This window comes from Capra hircus, chromosome 23, assembly GCF_001704415.2.
Source record: "Capra hircus breed San Clemente chromosome 23, ASM170441v1, whole genome shotgun sequence".
Taxonomy (NCBI): domain Eukaryota; kingdom Metazoa; phylum Chordata; class Mammalia; order Artiodactyla; family Bovidae; genus Capra; species Capra hircus.
This window is the reverse complement of record NC_030830.1, coordinates 38,638,826-38,663,925: the sequence shown is the minus strand read 5'-3', so window position 1 is coordinate 38,663,925 and position 25,100 is coordinate 38,638,826. Positions and strand designations below refer to the sequence as shown.

At 48.1% G+C, this 25,100-nt stretch overlaps 1 protein-coding gene across 1 annotated transcript; it reads left to right on the top strand.

Annotated features, from left to right (window-relative positions):
• MAPK13 (mitogen-activated protein kinase 13) lies at nt 1,243-9,649 on the top strand. The gene is made up of 12 exons (XM_018038788.1): nt 1,243-1,450; nt 2,312-2,441; nt 3,976-4,034; nt 6,588-6,696; nt 6,890-6,919; nt 7,303-7,350; nt 7,478-7,592; nt 7,735-7,806; nt 8,403-8,482; nt 8,726-8,804; nt 8,895-9,071; nt 9,337-9,649. Exons 1-12 carry the CDS (start codon nt 1,332-1,334, stop codon nt 9,417-9,419), a joined length of 1,101 nt encoding a protein of 366 aa, XP_017894277.1. The 5' UTR covers nt 1,243-1,331; the 3' UTR covers nt 9,420-9,649.

Here is a 25,100-nt window from a genome sequence, read left to right as displayed (position 1 = left end):
AATGCCTGTTGGGCATTTCTGTGGGATCCCAGCACCTCCCTCCCCCACGCCCCCCAGGGTCTGATGCCACAGGACTGTGTGGGGCTGTGGCACAGGGTTTGGGTTCTGAAGACTCCCTAGGGGGAGCTCCCTGGCTTTGAAGCGCAGCATCTTCATTCGGTCCACAACCCAATTCCCAGGCCAGCAAGGGGTCAGCCGAGCCAGGTCAGGCATCTGGACCTCCTGCAGCCATTCTCTGCCGCTGACCCTGTTCGTGGGAGGTCTCCGTGATTTAATTTGAGCCCAGAATCTTCTTCAGGATGCACAAACCACCCAGACACAGGTGGCCGAAGGCTTGTCATTGCCTTCACAGGGCAGTGGGAAGCCAGCAAAAGCTCATTCAAAACTGGAAATGTGTATCTAGGCCGGATGGTTCATATTACAGAATTACTGTTATTCGTTCTAGGTGTAAAAAAGATACTGTAGTTGTGTTTTTAAAACAATCCTTATCTTCTAGAGATACGAAAATATATTTTCAGATGAAATGATAGGATGCCTGGTTTTGCTTCAAAACAATGGGGGAGGAAGTATGTAGAGGAAACAAAATTGACTAAGAGTTGATGTACTTGTTGAAGCTGTGGGGTTCGAAGTTGGGGTTATGCAGGGTCATTAGAATCTGCTTATCAACATGTGATTCAGAGATCCCTGGGCCTAGGAGCTGGGGAGAAATGCAGAATCTTGGCTCCACCCCGGATCTCTTGAACGAGGATCTGTAATCAAGGAAATACACCGGGGATTCGTGTGCGCATTCAAATGTGAGAAGCACTGGCTACTTTCGTATGTTTGAAACTTCCCATACCAAACAAGTTATGGGCTTTTGTGGGGTTTTGTTCCCCCAAAATTGTCTTAAAAATCTCCGAGATCTTCCTACAGAATCCTCCGCTGGCAGCAGCTGGGAGGCTGTCTTCCTGCCTTCTGCCTTCCGTGGGGGCCCCTAAGGCAAATGGGCCCCCAGGCCGACCGCAGCACCCGGCGGGAAGCCCCCCGCACCCCATCCCCTGCACCGCGGCGCACCTGCCGCTTCGCGCGGGTCTGTGGCCGGGGTTCCGAACTCGGACCCTGGCGGAAGCCCGGGGCTCCCGGGAGCCGCGGCCGGGCAGGCCCGGGCGGGGCCGCGCAGCGCACCTGGGCGCGCCGGCAGGTGGGCCGCGTGGCCTGGACAGGGACCCGCCCTCGCGCAGGGGAGGAGCGGCAGGCCTGGGCGGGCACCGCGGGCGGGGGCCAGGTGCTGGGAGCCCGGCGGGCCGCGAGCGCAGCCACCGCGCTGGGGCCGCCGACACCGAGTGCCCGGGATGAGCTTCACCCGGAAAAAGGGCTTCTACAAGCAGGACGTCAACAAGACCGCCTGGGAGCTGCCCAAGACCTACGTGTCCCTGACGCACATAGGCAGCGGGGCCTATGGCTCCGTGTGGTGAGACACCCCCTCCCCCGCGCCTGCGCGACACGGGGGCGTCGGGGGCGCCCGGGGCACCGGGCCAGGCCGCTGGTGGGCGCCCGGGCACCGGGACGCGGGCGGGGCCTCCGCAAGAGCCAGAGCCAGACCAATGCCCACCCTCACCCCGGATCTGCTTCCCGGATCCGCATCCGGGGGCCCTCACCTGCTGGGCGCGCGGAGCTGTGCCCCCACCACCTTTGATCAAGGACCCCAAGGCCCAGAGTCCTGCGGGTTGGGAAGACTTTTGCGGGTGCTTTTGCCAGGCTGAGCCCTGGGACTGGAGGAGGCAGCAACTGGACCTCGAAGTGGAGTAGCAGCCTCGGGCTGTGGAGGCTGGCCATGGGGTCGCCCCAGGCGCCAGTTCGCTTTTCTCACCTGCTTGCTGGGGGGTCTCTGTGGGTTGAATTAGGACTGAATCTGTTTCTCCAGGACTTACAAGGGACCCCAGAGTTCATCTGGCTGAATCCCGATTGATTGTTATTTAATACACATGGGTACACAGTTGGGCAAACAAGAAGTGACTTGCCAAGTTGTTTGGGATCCTGTTGATATTAACTTGTGTTTGACCCTGGTGCAGGGCACCTCTCTCAGATCCTGCCTGCTCCCTCCTCGCTCCCCCAGTCCCACTGTGCTTTCAGCAACTCACTCACATTCCCGGTGGTGGGCATCAGCTCCTCCCAGCTTAGGCTGCTGGCCCAGAGGGATTGGGGTGAGGATGGCCGTGGCTCCCCAGATGGCCTGGCAGATGCCACCCAGGGTCTGGAGCCCTGCCTGCCCCTGGGCTGGGGCTGGGGGTGGGGGGGCGTGCTCCCTGCTGACCTGCCTTTGACCCTACAGCTCAGCCATCGACAAGCGGTCAGGGGAAAAGGTGGCCATCAAGAAGCTGAGCCGGCCCTTCCAGTCCGAGATCTTTGCCAAGCGGGCTTATCGGGAGCTGCTGCTGCTGAAACACATGCAGCATGAGAACGTAGGCTGGGCCTGGGGGCTGCTTCGGGGAGGCAGGGACGGGAGGGCAGCCCCAGAGAGGGTCCTGACCAGCCCCTCCGTGTGTGTGCACATGCGCACGCGCACACACGGAAGATACCCCAAGATGCTGACCCAACAGCGCCAGCAGAAAGGGAACCTCCTCCCTGCTCCTCTGGATCCTTGTTCCTCACCTGATTATTAAAACTATGTGCCAGGACCCACCCCGCCTACTTCCCAGGTAAGGTGCAAGGGAATTTTTGGCAGTGGAGCTGAATGAACTTGGTGTCTCACTGTTATGAGGAAATGGGCACCGAGGAACTCCGTAGTTGTTCTAGATCTGAGACCTGGTGCCCAGTATCCTGGTTAATGTTGTTTCCACATAATTACAACAAGGATAATAGAAACCTGTGAGCACTTATGTGCCAGGCACAGCTCTAAGAACTTTGCAGAAACTAGAATGTTTAATCCTCACAGTATCATATAAGTATCATTACTCCCTTATACAGACAGGGAAACTGAGGCACAGAAAGACTTACAGGTTATCAGACGAGATCAGGCATGTTCAGGGTGGTATGGCCGTAGACAGACAGATTATATGGTTAGTCAGTGGCAGAGCTGGGATCTGACCCTAGACAACCTGGCTCCAGGCCCCGGAGCCTGACCTTGAGACTGTCCTGTCTGATTGAAACAGCCAGGAAACTAGTGACCCAGTGCTGAGCCTGGCCCCTAGGCTTTGCTGCAGGATACCTGTATTGGCAGACAAGCGTTTTTAAAAATGTGCTAAGTCGCTTCCATTGTGTCCGACTCTGTGACCCCATGGACTGTGGCCCGCCAGACTCCTCTGCCCATGGGATTCTCCAGGCAAGAATACTGGAGTAGGTTGCCATTTCCTCCTCCAGGGGATCCTCCTGACCTAGGGATCAAACGCACATCTCTTGCCGCTCCTGCATTGCAGGTGGATTCTTTACTGCTAAACCACCCGGGGAAACCCAAGCATTTAAAACAAAGAGTTCAAAACACTGTGCATATTTTAAGTCCCATTCCTCCTCGGGCAGCTCCTCCCCGTGGCCTCCAGCTGGGAAGTCTTGCCCCAGCTCTGAATCAGCCCTTTGGCAGGCAGGGTTGGATGTGGTGAGACCCAAGGTCAAGGACAGGGAGCCTGCTGGCTGGAAGATCCCTTCTCTGTCCCCTCCTCGATTCCCTTCCCCACTGGAGGTTCCCTGTCTGAGCACAGACTGGGTTTGTGCTGCTTGTCCTGAGCACCAGACTTGGGGTCAGTGAGCACAGACACGTCCACCATCTCTTATCCCAGCCTGACTCTCCATCGCAGTGCACTGCAAATTCCTGCCCAGGTGGAGGAATCCCTCTCCCACCTCTGCCCCTTTAACTGCTTCTTCCCAGAAGGCTGGGAACCTGCCTCCTGCTGGAGGTGCTGTTCTAGGAAAGGGCAGGTGGTCCTGTGCAGGCCTGGGGACTCAGAGGACAAATGCAGGGTGCGGCGGCTGCCTGGCCCTCACTGGCCATCTTCTCTTTAGGTCATTGGGCTCCTGGATGTCTTCACCCCAGCCTCCTCCCTGCGCAACTTCCATGACTTGTGAGTCGGGCTGTGCTGGGTTCTGGGATATTTGCAGACCTTACTTGCCACTGGAGGGAGGGGTGCGCGGGCAAGTAAGGGGAGGGTCCAGGTTCTCTCTTCTGTCCCAGGAGGCTGTATGCCTTTGGGCTGGGGAGAGATCCAGCCCAGGGTGGAGAGAACGGCTGGCCTGAAAAGGTGGGAAGGGTTTTTTACGGAGCCTGGCTGACACAGAGCTGTCTGCTCATCTGCTTTGCTTTACCCACCCTCAACACCACGGAGACATCGCCGCCAGTCCCCACACGGTTTGCATCAGCCTCCCTCACCATGTCCTGGTGCAGGTGTGGGTCTGGACCTCAGGACTCTTCCTAGAATGGAGCGAGGATCACAAAGCCTTGGCTGCCCCAGCCAATGGGGATGTTTCTCAGAATTACACAGAACACGAAAATTTAGTTGCTAAATGCACAGCTTTGCTAGTGCAGTACCTGCTAAAATTTAGGAAACTTTGAGAGGGTGGATTTTTTTTTTTCCAGTCCTATTTCAACTGTAGCCACAGTTCTCTTTATTAGGATGCTTTTGTTTTCAGTTTAATGCAGTGAGTTTGAATGGATTTTTCCCCCTACAATGCCGGCTGCTGGGCTTAGCATTGGGAATTTAAAGTGGACCAGCTCCTCCAGGACGGACAGTGGTGAATACTGACAGTGATGGTCAGTGCTCTAAGTCTGGGTAGAGCCGGGAACTGCCAGCTGCCTCAGCGGGCTTCACAGAGGAGGTAACTCTGAACTCAGCTCTGAAGGATGAGTCAATGTTTGCCTGAGGCTGAAGGGCTGAAGCCATCCCAAGGAGAAGGAACTGCGTGGACCAAGGCCATGAAGCACGTGTGAAAGAGGCTGGGCCATCCTGAGATGTACAGTGAAGCAGTGGCTGATTTAGTTAGGCTGAGTCCAGACTTGATTCCACAGGCAGCCTCAAGGCTATAGAGGTTTTGAGCAGCGAGGTGAGGTGGTCAGATCGGATTTGGGGGATGCACTCTGGGCAGCAGCAAGAAAGGACCAGGGACACAGCTCTGGGAGAACTAGACCTTGGTCTAAATGCAGTCAAGGTGACAGGGTCCCAAGAGCTGACTTGAGACCCATCGAGAGGCAGCACTGTCAGAGTGTTGTATCCCTTGGGAGGCAGTGGTGAGGAGAGCCAGGGGATGCCAGGTTCCTACTCGGAATACCAGGTGAAGGAAGAACAGATCTTAGGAGAAAGATAATGAACTCCACTTTGGACACTTCATTTTTGAAAAGCCTATGAACATTCAAGTGTTTAATCAGCAAATAAACCCAGAGTTCAGGAAGGTCTGAGCCAGGGATGTGGATTTGGGCCGGAATAATCACTGGTGGATGAGAGCCGAAGCCCAGGGACAGGCTCATGTAGAGCCTGCTGTGATGCTGTGGGTTAAGATACCAACATGAAAGAGAAGCTACACGAGAATGTGCAGGCAGAGAGCTGAGGCCGCCTGACCAGAGGTAGGATTCGCAGAGAATCTTGAGGGGGTGTCAAGCTTTGCACAAGTTCCAGTAGAAAGAAAGGGCGTCGTGGGTGTGTGCTCTGGGCTGGTGGGGCAGGAACAGACACCCTGTTGTCAGGGAACTGTGCATTAAGGCAGTGGGGTGGACAGGTGAGGACCACTCTTTCTAGAAGTTTGATCAGGAGGGAAAGAGAGAGAAGGAGTGGGGTACGCGAAGAAATAAGGTTAAGGGAGGGTGGTTGTAGCATCGCAGGACGTCAGTGAGCTTGTAAGCGGAAAAGAATCAGTTTCCACGTAGAGGTGAAACATGAAGGTGGGGAGGAGCCTGTGCCTGGAGCAGGGGGTCCCAGTGCGTGGGAGGGGGCACAGTCAGGTGGAAGAAACCAGAAGTCACAGGCTCATGGAGATGGCCTCCACATTCTTTTATTATTTTAATTCCTTTCTAGATCTTTATCCTTTTTTGTGCTGGACTTTGCTGTTACTGCCTTGAGTAGCAGTTACATTTTGCTGACTTTGACCTGTTTTGCAATCCCATTAAGAGAGGGTAATGGTTCAACTATCTCTTTCTTCCTTCTTCACCCTCCTAGAAACTGTTTTATTGTTTCCTTCTTGGAAGGGAGACATTTTTGGATGTTTGAGGATTTTCATGGCAGCTCATGACCCTCTGAGGTGGGGAGAAAATATTTGTACAGAAGCAGAAGGAAATCCTGGCAGATGTTTCTAACTCACAGCAGTGGCTTTCTGTGGGGCGTGGAGGAGGGCAAGGAGAGGACACCTTTGAAGAGCGGGAACACTGCTGCATTTGGTTTTCCTGAGCACAGCTCCAGCTGAAACACCGAGCTCTGCCAACAGGGCGGCCGCCAGGGCCAGGCTGGGAGCCAGGAGCCGAGAGGCCCACTGCCTGGGGATTTGGCTGGCTGTTGTGGGGCTGGCTCTTCTCGCACACGAAGGTCATCTCTAAGGCCTCTGTTCTGCCCCAGCCCTGTGCCCCTCCTCTGAGCTGGGACCTGGGGCAGGTTGGGGCTGGGGACTGTTCAGGAAGCCCTCATACCTTGCAGCTACCTGGTGATGCCCTTCATGCAGACGGACCTGCAGAAGATCATGGGGATGGAGTTCAGTGAGGACAAGATCCAGTACCTGGTGTACCAGATGCTCAAGGGTCTTAAGGTGGGTGGGAGCCTGACAAAGGGCAGAGGAGGGGGGCTGGGTGTTGAGACCTGGGGTCTGGGGGAGGCCAGGCCTCGAAGGTTTGGGAGGACATGCCATGGCAGGGCAGAGGCGGTCTCTGAGCCAGCCCGAAGCCCCTGGTGTGAAAGCTGTACTGTGGACTCACGCTTCTCCCTCTCTCTCCCCAACACAGTACATCCACTCAGCTGGGGTCGTCCACAGGGTGAGTGCTTTCTCCGCTACATCCTCAAAGGTCCTGCCCACCCCTGGGGTCTTCTTGAAGTTGGAAGAGGGGAGATGGAGCAAGGGGAGCCAGGGATAGAGAGTTTTCAGACCCAGCCTTGGCCCAGGAAAGCCTGCTCAGAAGAATTGCTGTGTTTGGGGGAACTTTCTGGGAAACTGTCACCAGTGAAGCTGAGCTGGGTGTTTCAGGCTCCAAGAATCAGGAGCATTTTAGAGCTGGATGGACCCTAGAGGACACCCGGTCCAACCCTCACTCTGCACAGGAGGCCGGTACCCAGAGAAAGGGCAGGGCCGCGTGCTGGGTGGTGGCCGAGTGGGGCCACCTCGTCTCTGCCTCCACCCAGCGCCCCATCTCTCCTCTAGGACCTGAAGCCGGGCAACCTCGCTGTGAACGAGGACTGCGAGCTGAAGGTGAGTGGGCCCTGGTGGGGTCAGCCTGGGCTCGGGGTGGGCTCCTCTCCCACCGGAGCCCCCAGACACTGCTCCATGAGCCCCCTCTCCTCAGTGAGCTCTTTTTCTTTTGTGCCCCGAGTTGTAGATCTTGGATTTTGGGTTGGCACGGCATACGGATGTGGAGATGACGGGTTACGTGGTGACCCGCTGGTACCGGGCCCCTGAGGTGATTCTCAGCTGGATGCGTTACAACCAGACCGGTCAGTGGTCGGCTGCCCCGGGGAGTGGGCTGGGGGTCTTCTCTGATGGCTGCCTCAAGCCTGTCTTGGAGACTCTGGGTTGACAGACGGTCGGGCCCTGGCCAGCCGGTCCAGGTGACACCTCCTCCCCCTCCCTCTGCAGTGGACATCTGGTCTGTGGGCTGTATCATGGCAGAGATGCTGACAGGGAAGACGCTGTTCAAGGGGAAAGACTGTATCCTTTGCTGGAGAAGCCAGTCTTCATCCAGGGATTCATTCCTTCAACAGACACTTTATTACTTAAATCTCTCTCTTTTTCTTAATGTGAAAGTGATACATGCTTCCCAGTGGATTAATTTTAAAGTGCAGAGAAACAAAATGATGAAAACCAGTCACCTGTGATTCCACCATCCTGCAGACAAATAGTTGATGTTTTGGCACCACATGCACCAGTTGAGCACCCCCGTGTGCCATACAGGGACTGGAGAGACGAGACGGGGTCTCCCTGCCAAACTCGGAATGCAAGGGTGTGGGGGGAGCAGACGAAGAAGTACATGGAGGTGACGGAGTGGGATGAAGCTGGGAAGGTGGCACCTGCAGGAGCATTTGTGGGGAGGGACCCTTAACCCAGCCTGGCAGGTGGCAAGTCTCACCTGCATCCTGAAGGATGAACCTACCCTCCTGAAAGCAGGAGGAGGTGAGTGTCTGGAGCCTGGATGGTCCACCCTTCTAGGCGGGCCTGATGGAGGGGCAGCGGGAAGAGCAGCTCCAGACCACCCCCACCCCACCCCACCCCCAGCAAGTGAGGCCAAGCCTTAACCTGCTGCCAAGACCTGGACCAGCTGACCCAGATCCTGAAAGTGACTGGGGTGCCGGGCGCCGAGTTTGTGCAGAAGCTGAATGACAAGGCGGTGAGTGGCAGATGGGCCCAGGCTGGCTGGGGCTGTGCCCTTGGCTGGCCAGGGTCAGGGAGATGGGCTCACCCCACCGCCCCTCTGCCCTGGTAAGCTCTCTTGCCTTTATCTCACTTTGGATTCGGACCTGAGCCCTCAGCCCTGCTCAGCGGCTTTTCTGGGGTCCCTGCTCTAGATCCTATGGCCTGAGTCCCAAGGAGCTGACAACTGAGGATTACTCAGTGCTGTTCTGTCTTCCAGGCCAAATCCTACATCCAGTCCCTGCCACAAAGCCCCAGAAAGGATTTCTCTCAGCTCTTCCCACGTGCCAGCCCCCAGGGTGAGTCTCGGGGGCCTGCAGTCTGTGTCCCCGCGGGTGGGCTGGGTTCTCCTGGGCCTGGGGCGTGAGGCTCACACTCCGTGATGGCAGCCACAGACCTGCTGGAGAAGATGCTGGAGCTGGACGTGGACAAGCGCCTGACGGCCTCGCAGGCCCTTGCCCACCCCTTCTTTGAGCCCTTCCGGGACCCTGAGGAGGAGACAGAGGCCCAGCAGCCGCTCGAAGATTCCTTAGAACGCGAGAGACTCACAGTGGACGAATGGAAGCGTAAGGGTCGGGCGCCTCAGCGCCTCCCCACCCCCAGCCTGCAGCCTCGCCTCTGCTGGCCTCGTTTCCCCGCCTGGCCTCAGTGGCCCTGGCATTTCTCCTGGAGACTGTGGCCTCTTTCTCTCTGAGCAAACACTGTCTCCTGCGTGCACTTCTTTCTCCCTGGGCTGAGCAGACTTCCCTCTTTGCACCATGTCTGTTGGGGAAGGAGGTAGGCGCTTGCCCTCAGCACCCACCACCCCCTGAACCCCCTTGCCTTCCTCAGAGCACATCTACAAGGAGATTGTGAACTTCAGCCCCATTGCCCGGAAGGACTCTCGGCGCCGGAGTGGCATGAAGTTGCAGTGACCCTTCTAGCCCGACCCTCGGCTGAGCCCAGGAATGGCCTCGTGGTACCACCTGGCAGGCACTGCCCCTGGGACCAATATTTATTTATCACTACTAAAGTCTGAACCTGTCTTGGATTATAGCCTTCCAAGCAGAGGATGGAGGGCTTGTGTAGGAAACAGGCCTAGTTTCCTAGACGCAGAATTCGGAGTTGTTGGCTGGGAAAATTAAAGCACATGATGTGGAGAATTGCTTGTGTGTGTGAGGTCCTTTCTTTCATGGCCGGAGTGGGGCTGAACTGGGGTGGCGGTCTGCGTATTAGCTTGCTAGGGCTGCTGTAACAAATTACCACAAACTGGGCGGCTTTAAAATCATAGAAATTTATTCTCACAGTTCCGGAGGCTGGAAGTCTGAAATCAAGGTGTTGGCGGGGCTGTGTTCCCTCTGAAGATTCTAGGGAAGAATCTCTTCTGGCCTCTTTTTAGCTTCTGGTGACTCCTGGAACCTTTGGTGTTCTTTGACTTGCATGTCGCTGCATCACCCCTACCTCTGCCCCTCTTCCCATGGCCTTCACTACTGTGTCTGTCTTTGACTGATCTTCTAAGAACATCAGTCACTGAATTTAGGACCCACCCTAATCTAGTATGACCTCATCCTAATCCATGGTAATTATGTCTGCAAATACCTTATTTTCAATAAAGTCACATTCTGAGGTTCTGGGTGGGGGACATGAATTTGGGGGGCACTTTATTCAATCCACAACAGATGGCCATGAGGGAGGGGCCCCTTCCCAGAGCCCCTTTGTTGTGGAGCCAAATGTGACTGGCTGCTAAATTAAGGCAGTTGCAGAGAGAGCTGCAGCTGGTGAAACACTGCATGCAGGTTATTTTGGGTGAGTGATCAGCAATCAAGATGTGAAACAACAGCAGGCTTGTTGACTGGGAGCTGCGGAAGGCAGAAATGGGCTTTTTCCAGGAAAACAGTTCTGCTCCTTCGCCCTGTGGGGAATTGTACATCGCTCCTGAGCTTTAACCTGACAATGGATTGGATCCTTGTGTTCAGGCTTGAATTCTCTGCTGGGGTCTCAAACTTCCCTGTGCACCAGGGTCTGGTTAAAAATGCAGACTCCTGGGCTCTGGCTCTGGGTTTAACGGGTCTGGGGTTGAGACCCCAGAAGGTTTGAACGAGGACCCCGTTACCTCAACCCAAGCCCAGTGATTCTGATGGATATCAGGTCACACTTAGAGCAACATTTTGTTGATTTCAGTACCACTTTAATGTGTCAAGAGGCCTAAATTAGAAACCTACAATGGGAGGATGAGGGGATTTAGAGGAGTTTCACTTTCTCACTTTAGAGATATTAAAACTGAGGCTCAGACAGGGCATTTTTAGGGCAGTAAACTATTCTGAATGATGTCATGGTGGATGCATGACATTATGCATTTTCCAAAACCAGTGGAACTGTACAACACAGAGTGAACCCTCAGGCAAGCTGTGGACCTTCTTTAATAATAATGTACCAATACTGGTTCACCGGTTGACACTTTCCTCTCATCCCTGAGCCAAGAAAATACAACCGTAGCTGCAGGAGGAAGAAGCTCTCTTGTCCCTTCTCCCTACACTTGGCTTTTGTTTCCTCAAATTGGGCTGGGGACTTCCCTGGTGGTCCAATGGTTAAGACTCCGTGTTTTCACTGCAGACTGCGTGGGTTCAATCCCTAGCCAGAGAACGAAGATCCTGAGTGCTGCACAGCATGGCAAAACAGAAAAGGGCGGGGCTGAAAAAACTCCCTAAGAACAGCAACTGAGTGCTCCCTTCCCTTTATTCCACAGAGAGCTTGGGGCTCCATCCTCACGTAGCTGGAGGTAAAGAGGCTGGGGATCTCCTTTTTCACAATGGGCAGCAGAGGCCCAAGGCCGCTCCATCGAGCGAAAGATCTCAGTGACTTGCCACGGTCATGCCTCACCCCTGCGTCCCATGCCAAGGTTTCCCGGAGCAGGAGCAGTGCCTGGTGGGATTCTGGCCTGGTTCCTCCTGTGGGAGCCTGTGCTCAGCTGGGCAGCCATCCTCACTCTGGGCCAGCGTGTCAATAGGGACCGCTCCTGGTCTGGGGGCCCTTGACCTCTTTTTGCGCCGTGAATCCCTTCTCAAAATATTTTCCTTTGCATAAAGGGATCACAGAGGAAACTAGCTATGATGAAATACAGTTGTGAAAATATCGAAGTGTGTGACGTTGTAATATATGGGTTTCTTTAACACATTAAATAACAAGAATCAAGGGGATGAGCCCAATAAACCGCTGTCAACTTGAAGTAGAAATGAGTTTAAACAATGTTTCAAGATACCTGCAAATGTGAAAGAAAAAGCACGGCTTTCTACTGGCCCTGCTAATGCAACTGCAGTTTTTTTGCCTTTATTCATAACTGAGAAAATGGAGGTGAGTGGAGGTTAAGCTGTAATATTTTCCAATCTCAGTTCATCAACCTCTGAATTCCAGTGTACAGGCTGTGGTACAGGAACCCTAGTTAAAAACTTCTGTCTTGGATAAAAAAATGCAATTTTAGGGATCCTTTGCTACTTCTTAACCACCACCACCCCCTCCACCACCACCTGTACCCCAACACCTCACCTTGTATGATCATGGAGCCAGGCTGGAAATGCCCAGATCTGCCCCCGGATGCCTACAACACATACTTCCTGCCATTCCCCTGTCTCCCAGCCTTACCATCCAGGGAGGGATGGGTCTGACTGGGGCATTTTGCTAGGCAACTTGCAGAGGCCTCTGTATCTCGTTTTCAAGAAGGTGGACTCCTCCCACCCCCACCCCACAGCATTCCTTCTAAACAGTTTTCCTGATGAAGACATTTGGCCCAGAGCAGAGGCTGGGGTCCAGGTCTCCTATTTAGCACCGCCCTGTTCTTTCCCCACAACGGCGGCACAGTCACCCACTGAGACCAGCATGTGTGCCCCTCGCTCCTGCGTTACTGTCCCCATCCCCTCAACAGATACAAAAGATAGGCTTGTGGCAACTGGCCAAGAGGAGAAACTCCCAGGAAGACACTTGCTGCTCTTTGTTTTCCCGAAGGTCGGCCCCTTGAGAGTATTTTAGTAAGACTCTGGGAGGGCATGAAGGTGAGAGAGTGAGGAAGGGAAGTGCGTTTGAGAAGTGGTGTGGCTTAGCAGGTGGTTTCTCCTGACCGGAACGAGGCAGAGGGCCATGAGTGCCCACATTCTTCTGGGACTGTGTCCAGCTCCCTGTCAACACCCTGGAAAAACTCAGGAGGAGGCTGCTGAGTATGCTCGGGGAGGCTGGACCATAAGCCAAGGTCTCCTGGTCTTGGCTGAAATTATTCAGGGTTTCTCCTGTGGAGAGAGCCTGCTGCTGCTGCTGCTGTTTGGCCACTTCAGTCGTGTCCGACTCTGTGCGACCCCGTGGACGGCAGCCCGCCAGGCTCCTCTGTCCATGGGATTCTCTAGGCAAGAATACTGGAGTGGGTTGCCATGCCCTCCTCCAGGGGATCTTCCTGACCCAGGGATCGAACCCAGGTCTCCTGCATTGCAGACAGATTCTTGACTGCTGAGCCACCATGGAAAGCCTACACATTCTTAACTGATGCAGCACCTCAGGGTTTTTAAGTACAGATTCATGAACAGAAGGAACTTTCCTCATATTGTGGGGTTCATAAGATCCCAGAACTTCTGTATAACTCCAAGGAGGAACCCCAACAGAGATCGTGGTTGGATTTCTTCCAGGCAAGCAAGATCCGGCCTTGGCTTAAGAAATGACAGCCTAGTCCAGCCTCGCCTTTTCATCCTGTCAGAAGAGTGGCACCTCTGTTTTACCCTCTTTCCCTGTGTGGCTTCCTAAGGGGTTAAGTGTTGGGCTCTGCAGGCAACTCCCTGCTGTTCTGCCGTGTACCAGAAACTGTGACCTTGGGTCTCAGTTTCCTCATCTGTAAAGTGAGCCTAATAGTACTAAAGAAATTAACATAAGGGCAGCACTCGGAACAGCACCTGGCACATGGGAAGCGCTTACTAAGCATTAACCATTATTTTTGTTTTCTCTGCCACATGCTCTTCCCTCGATTACCCCATCTTCCTGACATTGTCACATCCTCCTTCTCAACAGTGGTTTTCTCCACTCAACTGGTCTCCTTCATATTAAATCTTCCTTCAGAGGGTCCTCAAGAGATCTGACCTCGGTCTCTTATATTACAGCCCTAGTATCTGGCCTCGGTCTCTTATATTACAGCCCTAGTATCTGCAGCTTCTCAGGCAGATCTAGGAGGCAGCAGAGGGTGGAGCTGAGAAGCGTGGAGTTGTGGGGTTTGCATCGGAAAATACCTGGGGTTGAGAGAGAAGGGAGAGATGGATTTGAGGGACTGGCTCATGGAACTGGGTGGGGAGTAGTTGGCAGCCTGAAATCTGAAGGGCAGGCTAGTGAGCTGGAAATTCAGGCAGAACACCTTATAGGTTTGAGGCAGATTCTGTCCTCTAAGAAGACTCAATTTTTGCTCTTAAGGCCTTCAACTAATTAGATGAGGTCTGCAAACATTTATACCTTACATAAAGTCAGATTGTAAATGTTAATACATTTACAAAATTTCTTTCCAGCATCTTCTAGACTAGGGTCTAAGGATACCACTGGGCATACGGCCTATCCAAGCTGACACATAAAACTAACCATCACACCATGTGATAAGTTTGTGGGGCAGGGTATCTACTCCTCTGAACCTCATTTTCTTTCTCTGAAAGAGTATAGAAGGGCCTACCACCTCACAGGACTGGTGAGGGGAAAGTGCATAGAGAGTCAATATTAGCTCTTGTACCAGGGGGTGCTCAGAAACACAAGTTGGTGACGGTCATGCTCTTGGGAGCACCCAGAGATCCACGCCACAGCCGCCGCTCTTGAGCTCCGGTGCAGCTGCATGGGCCTCACAGAAAGCCACGGAGGTGCACCCATTCCCATCCGCTCCCGCCCGGCAGACGGGCTCAGAACCTTCAGTTCACGTGGAAAACGCCCAAAGAAGTGAACCTCACTCTCTTTTTTTATGGGGAAAGGAGGAAAGTTTCTCCACTGGCTTTCTTCATCTTTGAGACAGGGGAGGGCTTGGAGCAACACGTCAGAAAGAATTATACTTCACTTCTTCAGCAGCCATTTCACATTTTGTGAGAACTGCATATTCATGTCGGTAAAACAGCCAAGTAGGAACCAGATGACAGCTCAGTTTTCCTGAAAATCAGGAAATCAATCAAGTTGCCAAAATGAGATGACTGCATTGTGAAATACTGCTAACAGTCCAGAAAGTTGTTTTAAGTAAGAATGTTTTGAAATGGAAATTCTCTGTTTCTCTCCTCCTTCTTCCTCCCTCCTCTCCCTCCTTCCTTCCTTCCCTTCACTCCTTTTAAAGGTTGATGGTTAAAAGCCCACTGTTCAACTGTTTCTAACATGTTCAGCCTAGGTGTGAGTTTTCAAAACACAGGCGAGATGACATGTGGCTCTCTCTGCCTCTCTCCCAGATTTTCCCTTTCTTCCAACTAACTGACACCCTTCTCTGCCCGTCCAGGAGCCTGCCTGCCATTGTCCACACCTGTCTCTCCTGTTTCCTGTCCTTTTTTAAACAGTGAAGCCATGACTTCAGCCACCTCCCCAACAATCACGAATAAAATGATTCCAGAAAACTCTCTCTGTGTCTAGTGTTAAGCTGTACCTTTTATATTTTTTTTATCCAAGAGATAATTTATTATGATCTTTGAAAGTATTCATAGAGTGGTATAAATATGAGAAACAATAATTGAAGGATTTAGAATATGATCTCTAAGACATTTTGTAATTCTAAGATTTTCCAATGTTCTAATTAAAAAATTTGAAGTAGTGAATGTTTTAAATTTAAATCAAGTCATTTTTTACTACCATATAGTTCAAATGAGTGAAGTCGCTCAGTCGTGTCCAACTCTTTGCAACCCCATGGACTGTAGCCCACCAGGCTCCTTGGTCCATGGGATTTTCCAGGCATGAATACTGGAGTGGGTTGCCATTTCCTTCTCCAGGGGTAAGCTGTACCTTTTAAACTTTGTTTAAATATATAAAATAAACTTCCAGTTTTAGAATAGTTTTAGATTTATATAAAAGCTGCCATCCCTGGTGGCTCAGATGGTAAAGAATCCACCTGCAACACGGGAGACCTGGGTTTGATCCCTGGGTCCTGAAAATACCCTGGAGGAGGGCATGGCAACCCACTCCAGTGTTCTTGCCTGGAGAATCCCATGCACAGAGGAGCCTGGCGGGCTACAGTCCACGGGATTGCAAAGAGCTGGACACGACTGAGCGACGACACACTTTTCTTTCCATGCGCTCCATATCCAGTTTCCCTATTATTAATATCTAAAATTAGCATGCTAGGTTTATCATAACTAATAAATAAGTATCGAGATAGCATTAACTAAACTCTATACTTTTGTATTTCCCTAATTTTTACCTATTCTCTGCTGTTCCAGGATCCCATTCAGTTCGCTACATGTCTCCTGAGGTTCCTCTCGGCAGTGACAGTTTCTAAGACTTAGCTTATTGTCAGCAATTTTAACAATTTTGAAGAGCACTCGTCAGGTATTTTGTAAAATGTCTCTCAGGTGGGGTTTGTCTGGTGCATTCTCACGGTAAGACTGGGATAATGTGTTCTGGGGGCAAAGGTCACACGGGTAAAATGCGATCATATTATGTCACGAGTTTGTTGTTGTTTAGTTATTTAGTGTCAAAATGATTTATCACTGTCAGTGTTAACCTTGAATACTTAAGTGAGGTTGTGTTAGCCAGATTTCTCCACTGTTCGGTTACTTCCTCCCTCTTTACATTGCCATTCCTTGAGAAGGGAAATTATTTGGAGTTCCCTTGCATGGGAGATTTATTCAGCAACTTATTTATATCAGAATAGATTCATGGATATTTATTTTAAACACTGGGTTATGATCAAATAAATAACATAATAAAATAAAAATAATAAAAGTTTTACCTTTCGGCTTGATTTGCAGGTTTTCTTCCTTTTGTGTGGATTGAGCCCATCTCCCTGAAAGGACCTGGAGGTACTGTCCACACCCAGAGAGTCCACTCATCAATCCTGCAGACACATGGCGTCCTAGGGGTCATGGAAACGGTTTTCACTTCTCCCATCTGGATGCTGGTCGGTCCACAGAGCCCACTTTAGACAGGCATCCTGAAGGCCCTTCTTCCTCTTGCCCGTCTCCTTACTGATGGTCTCAGTCTTTTCCACCCCTATGTCCACTGACCCCTGGGTGAGGAATCTGGGGACCTTCATTCTATTTGCGTGAAATAGTAAAGCTAAATACAACAAACTGAACATTCACGGGCATTAGAGCTGTGCTCTAGGCGGATGTTTCCTGGGTGCACTGTTTCGGGCACTCGGCACACGTCGTTTCTAATCCTCTAATGACAGGGTCATTGCTAGTCCCATTTTACAGATGTGGAAACTGGGGCTCTGAGAGTTTAAAAAATACACCCAGGGTTTTTCTCCTGCCGCATGGTTTGCTCCTTCTCATAGTCTCCTTCACTAGTCCCTCTTCTTTGCTTCTACTTCCTATGTGACCACGTGCAAACCACTTCCCTCTGAGCCTTCATTTCTTGCCTGGAAATACTGTTGGATGAATTCAATGAGATACATAGAAAGTCTTCTGCTCAGGGCTCAATAAATAGCATCTGTTATTGCTTTTAATTTAATGAGGATTAATTTTTTTTAAAAAGGCCTCTTTCTACTCGTTTCCCTTTTACATTTATGCTCACCTCTTAAGGGTCTCATCTATTCTCATGGCTTTAAATACGATCTATATGTCAGTGAATACCAAATGTATATATCTACCTTGGATCTTTCTTTTAAATTTCAGACATCTTCACGTGAGTGTTTTGAAACAAAAGTTGGAGGTTCTGGACTTCCCTGATGGTACAGTAGATAGGAATCGCCTGCCTATACAGGGGCAGGGGTTCAGTCCCTGGTCCGGGAAGGTTCCACATGCTGTGGAACAGCAAAGCCTGTGCACCACAACTACTGAAGCCTGCGTGCTATAGCTCCCATGAGTCACAAACACTGAGCCCATGTGCCACAACTATTGAAGCCTGCACGCCTAGAGCCCGCACTCAGCAACAAGAAGCCACCACAGTGAGAAGCCCGTGCACTGCAATGAAAAGTACCCCCCCACTCACCTCAAGTGGAGAGAAAGCCCATGCCCAGCAACAAAGACCCAGCACAGCTAAAATTCAATCAATTAACGTGCATGCTAACTTGGTTCAGTCGTGTTCCTCTCTTTGTGACCCATGGACTGTAGCCCACCAGGCTCCTCTGTCCATGGGATTCTCCAGGCAAAAATACTGGAGTGGGTTGCCATTCCCTTCTCCAGGGGATCTTCCCGACCCAGGAACAGAACTCGCATCTCTTATGTCTCCTGCATTGGCAGGCAGGTTCTTTACCACTAGCATTTGGGAGGCAATTAATTAACGACAACATCAAAAGAAGCTGGAGATTCTACTTCCAGTAGGTGCGGAGTATCCTGTATTGTATTACAATAAATATGGACGCTGGGTAAAATAAAAGAATACAATTATTTGAAGGGACTGGAGAGAATAGAAAAAAAGGAAGAAAAATTGGAAGGCAGTTAACTGCTGATAGAAAGGAGGTGCAGTGGATAAGACTTGTGATTATGAAGGTTTTTGCATGAAGGCACTACCCAGAACAATTCTAGCATAGGATGACCAGAATTCAAGCATGATGTTGCTGGTCTTACTGGTTTGACAAGTCAAGAGAATCAAGTTTAGAAAAGAAATCCAAGAAAGATCCACAGAGGCTTCTTTAGAATGCATATAAAATCTGACCAAACCCTTGGCTGACTCCTGACCTGTGCATGTACAAGCGATACTCCAAGGAGCCCAGCAGAAAACAACCGGAAAAAGACAACTGGAAACTAAAAGAACTGAGCAGAAATATTAGAAGCTGCTCATCTCAAGGGACACAGAATTTGAAATTTTATGCCTGCCAAGTTAACTGCCTGATAAAAATAGTCTCTAGAGGAAGATAACAGAATCTAGGTTTTCTACAATGTATCAGCTACAATGCTCAGTATTAGAAGATTTTTTTTTAATGCTGAACTTGCAAATAAGCATGGAAATGTGAACCATAGCGAAAAGAAAGCAGTCACCAGGAAGCAATTCTGAAATAACTCAGATATTTAATTAGTTGATGAAGCTTTCAAAGTGGCTATAATATATATGTTCAAGAACCTTAATAAATGCACTCATAATGAATGAGCAAGTGGTCAAATTCATCAGAGAACTAGAAACTATTAATAAAAGATAATTCTAGAGTGAAAACCATAAATGAAAAATTCACTAGATAGGCATCATATTCCATGATCCGTGGCAGGTTAGGACCATGGTGGCAGAGCCCTGGACACGGAGGACCCACACAGATGGAGGGCTGACTGTAAGTTATACACAGAGTTTTGACTGCATAGAGGATCTGTACCCCTAACTCCTGTACTGCTCAAAAGTCAACTGCACATTCTTTCTCAGAGTTTCTTTGAAAGAGACATGAGTACTTAAAGTGAAGAATATACCACTACATGGCAGAGTTTATAATATATGTCCATTCAACAAATATGAAGACAATAGCACAAGCTGGGGAAAGAACTTTCCTGTTTCAAGATTCTCATATTTAATGTGACATGATAGAATGTAAGATCCAAGTAGACTATGATAAATTTAGGATGCATATTATAATCCCCAGAAGAGCCACTAAAAACTAATGCGAAACAAGAATGAAAACAAAATGAGTAAAACATTCAATTAACCCAAACAAAGGCAAGAAAAACGCAGATGGAAATAGACCTAAATGCAACCATATTTATGGTTACATTAATGTAAATAACCTAAACACTACAAATGAAAGGCAGAGACTGTCAAAAAGGGTAGAAAGGACCCAACAACTTGCTATCTACATGAGTCCTTTAAAGAAAGACACAGGTCGATTGAAAGTAAAAGGATAAAACATCATAGACTCTGAACACAGCAAACACAAGACAGCATGAGTGACTAGAGCATACCAAATCCAAAAGATTTCAGGACAAAGTTATGGGAGGCAAAGAGGGGCATTCATAAAATCAAAGGGCCAGCTTCCATCAGAAAGACACAACCACCTTAAATCGTTAAGATTATGTAACACTTACGTAACACGTAAATGTGTCTGCGCCTAATAACAGAGCTTCAAAAGGCATGCATACTGACAGAACACACCCAATATATCTATTTCATTTTTTGTGTGTTTCATATCACTAATATCCTTCCTTAGCTATTTTAATGTCTATTGTGCTTGTTCTAAACTTTTCGTTTATCTGTTTGAACACATATTCTTCTGAAGGCAGGGCTCCTGGGATGTCTTTTTATTTTGGCTTCTTTATCTAACAATGAACAGTGGGGAAAAGCAAAGGTCATACGTAGTCTGTATAAGGATAAGACAGTGGACAACCTTGCCTTCTTTCAAAGGAAGTTTGCTACTAAAATACTTAATGTTAGTGTTACAGCTCTTTTAGAATTTGTCTAGCAGGCTTTCCAGTGCAAACCGGAAAAAATAAAAAATAAAAAAATAAAATACTCAATGTTGCAATTGAGCATGAATGTTTACTGGGTTTTGGTGGATACAGTTAAACAGGTTAAGGAAGGAAACTTTTTTCCTAATTTGCTAGTTTTTTTTTAATTGCATGACTTAAATTGCACTGAATGCCTTTTCTGTAAAAATGTTTTCCCTTTTGCATCTGTTTATATAATGAATATATTAATGTATTCTCTAGTAGATTTTCATGGTGAATCCTTCCTGGTTACAACACATAGGTGCATATCTATTATAAACATTTTGTGGTATGGTTACAATCTATGAACCAGTACTGATATACTCTCATTAACTACAGTTCATAGTTTACATTAATGCTCACTCTCTGTTGCATAGTTCCACGTGCTTTGATAAAAGCACAATGTCTAGAGAAAAAAATTTTAAAGGATTTGAAGTTTTTTAATTAATCATTCTCTCTGAAACACATTGTCTTTTACAAGAAATCTTAACAAAGTATGGGAGACCTAGATACACACAGATACACACACCCTCTTTCACTTTATGTTGGTTGGTAACATTTGGATGCACTCCTACCTAGGGACAAGTTTTCCCCCCTTTCTCCATGATTTTGTTCATATTTTCCATAATTTTTTTTTCATTTTCTTCACAAAATTTCTCTGTTTAAAAGGATATGGAATGTGTTTATTGGACATGCTTATTGCAAGGGGGAAATGTATACATTTTTTGAAGAATATGACCAGAAATAAACTGACACCAATGAAAGTGGAAAAAAAAAAAGCACAATGTCATGTATCCACAATTATAGTATCATATAGAATAATTTTACTGCCCTAAGTGAATCCATCTATTAATCACCCCATCCCACATCCTGCCTGTTGAAGCCCTGGCAGCTAGTATTTTTTTTATTTTCTTAATGTTTCTATAGTCTTGCCTTTTCCAGAATGCCATAGAGTTGGATTCATAGAGTAGGCAGCCTTTTCACACTAGTTTCTTGTTTAGCCATATGCCTTTAAAGTTCCCCCATGTCTTTTTGTGACTTGATAATGCTTATTTTTCTCACTCAACATTCCACTGTCTGGATGCGTCACCGTTTGTCCATCCATTAACCTCTTGAAGGATATGTTGGTTGCTTCCAGTAGTGGGCAGTTATGAATACAGCTGCTATAAGTTTGTGCGCAGGTTGTTGTGTGAGCACATGTTTTTAACTCAGTTCAGTAAATGCCTAAGAGCACAACTGCTAGATTGCATGGTAAGCCTTTGTTCAACCTCATAAGAAACTTTCAAACTGTTTCCCAAAGTGGCTGCGTCATTCTGCATTCCTACCAGCCAGCACTGAACTCCTGTTGCTTCACATCTTTATCCGCCTTTCGTGCTGTCAATATTCTGGACTTTAGCCAATCCAGTGGTTGTATAGCGGTATCACATTGTTTTAATCTGTAATTCCCTAAAGACATATTACATAGATCATATTTTCATGTGCTTACTTCCCATCTGGCCATCTTCTTTGGCAAGGTGTCTATTCAGATTTTTTTTTCCCCATTTAAAAGATTAGGTTGTTTGGGGAATTCTGTGGTGGTCCAGTGGTTAGGACCCTGTGCTTTCACTGCCGAACACCTAGGTTCAATCCCTGATCAGGAACTAAGATGTAGCACAAGCCAAAAAAAAAAAAATTGTTTTCTTGCTGTTAAGGGTTCTTTGTATATTTTGGATACATGTCTTCTACCAGATACATGCTTTGCAAATATTTTCTCCCAGTCTGTGACTTATCTTTTCATTCTCCCAACAGTGTCTTTTGCAGAGTGTAAGTTTTCAGTTTTAACAAAGTTCAACTTATGTATCTATGCTTTCATGACCCTGCTTTTCGTGTTATACCTAAAAACTCATTACCAAATCCAAGATCAGCTAGATTCTCTCCTCTGTTATATACTCATCTGACTTGAAATGCTTGCCTTTTTCATTCTTCTTTACAGTACAACCCTCTTCTGACTGCATCCTAGAAGTTTCTGGGCTATTTTCTTTTGTCTTCATTGAATTCATTACAATCCTGCTTCTGTTTTATGTTTTGTTTTCTGGCCACTAGGCGTGTGGGATCTGAGCTCCCCAACCAGGAATCAAGCCCAGACCCCTGCACTGGAAGGAGAGGTCTTAACCACTGGGCCACCAGGGGAGTCCCTGGGCTATTTTCTGGTTTTCCCTATTTCAGCAGCCCTATTTCTGAATACTTTATTCCTCAGATACTAGTTTTCGTCCCTCTTGGGCAAACATTGCCCAGAGTCAGTAAAAGACAACTACTTTTTCAGTTTTCCAGTGTCTCTGATCTCAGAGCCGTGTCCTCTGACTTTTGGACAACCATCACTCCATTCTTTAATCCTCAAAATACCGCCAGAGGTCTAAAAGGGAAGAAAGCAAAAGATAAGGAGGCAGCATTTGCTAGTTTCCAGAACCAATCTCAGGACATAAAAGAGCAAACACTTCCCAAACTTTGTAATTCCAGTCTGTTTGATCTAAATTCATATCCAGTGCTCACTTGTTAATTAACAGCCTTCTTTATTGATTTTCTTTGCAGACTTACTAAGGAAAAATTAAAGAAAAAATTTTCAGTTACAGAATTTAAACTGACAAAATCTCTTATATCAGAAATGAAAAACAAATTAATTTCTTCCTATTTGCCTTTTCCTTTTGTAATTGAGTAATTTGAGTTTCTAAAGGTTCTAACACTCATGTGTTCAATATTATTTCATTTGAAAACAATAACAGTAAGAAATGTGTTTGATGGACTTGTTAGGTAATTTTTATAACTGACTGCTGTTTCTGATTAAGTATGCTTTCACAAAGATAAACTATTAAATCATTCACATAATTTCTGTCTGACATGTTTAACTTAAGCTTAGGCAAAGAGAGTGTATTAGTTACTTAGGGGTGTGGTAAGAAACGTCCACAAACCGGGTGACTTTATAGTTTAAAGAGATTCATTTTCTCATGGTTCCTGGAGGCCAGAAGTCTGAAATCAAGATGTTAGCAACGCCACGCTCCCTCTGAAGAATTTAGGGAGAAGAAGACTCCTCCCCAGACTCTTTCTAGCTTCTAGTGGTTACCAGCAATCCTTGCCATTCCTGGGCCTACAGCTACATCACTCCAGCTTCTGCTTCTGTCTTCATGTGACCATCTTCCCTGTGTGTGTATATGTTTCCAAATCTCCATCTTCCTTCTAAGGACACCTGAGGATTTAGGGTCCACCCTATTCCAGCGTGACTTCATCTCACTAATTACATCTGCAAAGACCTTCTTCCAAATAAGGTCATGGTCACAGGTATCAGGGGTTAGGACTTCACTGCATCATTTTGGAGAACACATTTTAACCCACAACAGAGTGCAATCCAGAGGTCTCAGGTATAAAAACCAAAAGTGACACACTAAAGAAAGAAAAACACAGGACAAAATGTGCTGCAGGAAGAGTAACTGGGGGTGGTGGTGTGGTGTGCGGTTGTAGCTGTCAAGAAAGGCTGCTTCAGATGGAGACAGTGCCTGCTCTAAACCTTCAAAGAGAAGCAAGGTCTAAATATGCTTGACTTCAGCCCCTGAAAAAATGAGGAAAGCAAAGACCCAGATCCCCAATATTAACTAAAGAAGAAAGAAGATAGTGCTAAGTTGTGTCTGACCTTTCTGATCCCGTGAACTGTAGCCTGCCAGACTCCTCTCTTCATGGGATTCTCCAGGCAAGAATACTAGAGTGGGTTGCCATTTCCTTGTCCAGGGGAACTTCCCAACCCAGAACTGAACCCAAGTCTCCCGTATTGCAGGCAGATGCTTTACCGATTGAGCTATACAGGAATCAAAGTGGCTGATTTAAGTTACAAGCAAGATAATCACAGCTGAACGTGAGCAGAATGTGATGGACTAGGTCTCATATCTGCTCAGCAGCCAGGTTACTGAAGGCAACACACTCACTATACCTTTAATTTTTGCTTCTTTTGTTTTGCTTCATTATTGGCTAATGAGGTGTTCTGGTAAACATTTCTCATCTATATTATTAGTTGGCATTTCCCTCAACCATTTGTTCAAATCTCAGAAAGCACTGGCTGTACTATCGTGCTACATAAGGCCAAGTAAGATTCATTATAATAATTCTGTGTGGGATTAACACTGATATTTTTCTACTGCTCCTTTTCTACCCCAGTTTTCATGAAATATATATTTATTTGACTGCTTTGGGTCTATGGAGGGGGTACATGGGTTTGTAGTTGCAACACATGGGCTTAGCTGCCCCCATGGATGTGGGATCTTAATTCCCCAAACCAGTGATCAAACCAGCAACCCCTGCATTTGGAAGGTGGATTCTCAACCACTGGACCACCAGGGAAGTCCCTTAGGTTATTTTTCACCTGTGGTAAGATACATACTAAATGGTAACTGTCCATTTCCCTATGATTCTGATTATTCTAAGTACTTCATATAAGTACTTAGATATATATCCATCTTTTTGGGACTGGCTTTTTTTCACTCACCATAACGTCCTCAAGGTTCTTCCATGTTACACCATATTGTGGAATTCTTTTCAAGTCTGAATAATATGTGTGTACCACGTTTTTGTATCTGTTCATCTACTGATGGACACTTGGGTTGCTTCCATGTCTTGGCTATTGTGAATAATACTGCTATGCTTATATGGGTGCACAAATATCAGTTTGGGATCCTGTTTTCAATTATTTTGGGTATATACCCAGATGTGGAATTGCTGACTCATATGGTAATTTATTTTTTTGAGAAATTACCATAATGTTTTCCACAGAGGCTATACCATTTTACATTGCCACCAACAGTGCAAAAGGGTTCCATTTTCTTCACATCCTTACCAAAACTTGCTGCTTTCTGATTTGATGACAGTGGCCATCCTAATGGGTATGCAGTGGTATCTCATACTCTCTCCACGCCTAGACCAGTAGCTTGCCGTACAGCGCAGTAGAGTGGCCTATTGAGGATCTAGGCGAGTCTCCAACTGAGACAACACCTCATGAGGATGGGGTGCTGGCCTGCAGGATGTACTACGTTTGAAATCATAAAGCAACGTATCAGC

Excerpts from the sequence above, each read along its gene's own strand:
- MAPK13 (XM_018038788.1), top strand. The coding sequence starts at position 1,332 with ATGAGCTTCACCCGGAAAAAGGGCTTCTACAAGCAGGACGTCAACAAG. Across the intron at positions 2,442-3,975 it reads AACACATGCAGCATGAGAAC|GTCATTGGGCTCCTGGATGT; the intron begins GTAGGCTGGGCC and ends TCTTCTCTTTAG. Across the intron at positions 8,483-8,725 it reads AGAAGCTGAATGACAAGGCG|GCCAAATCCTACATCCAGTC; the intron begins GTGAGTGGCAGA and ends TCTGTCTTCCAG.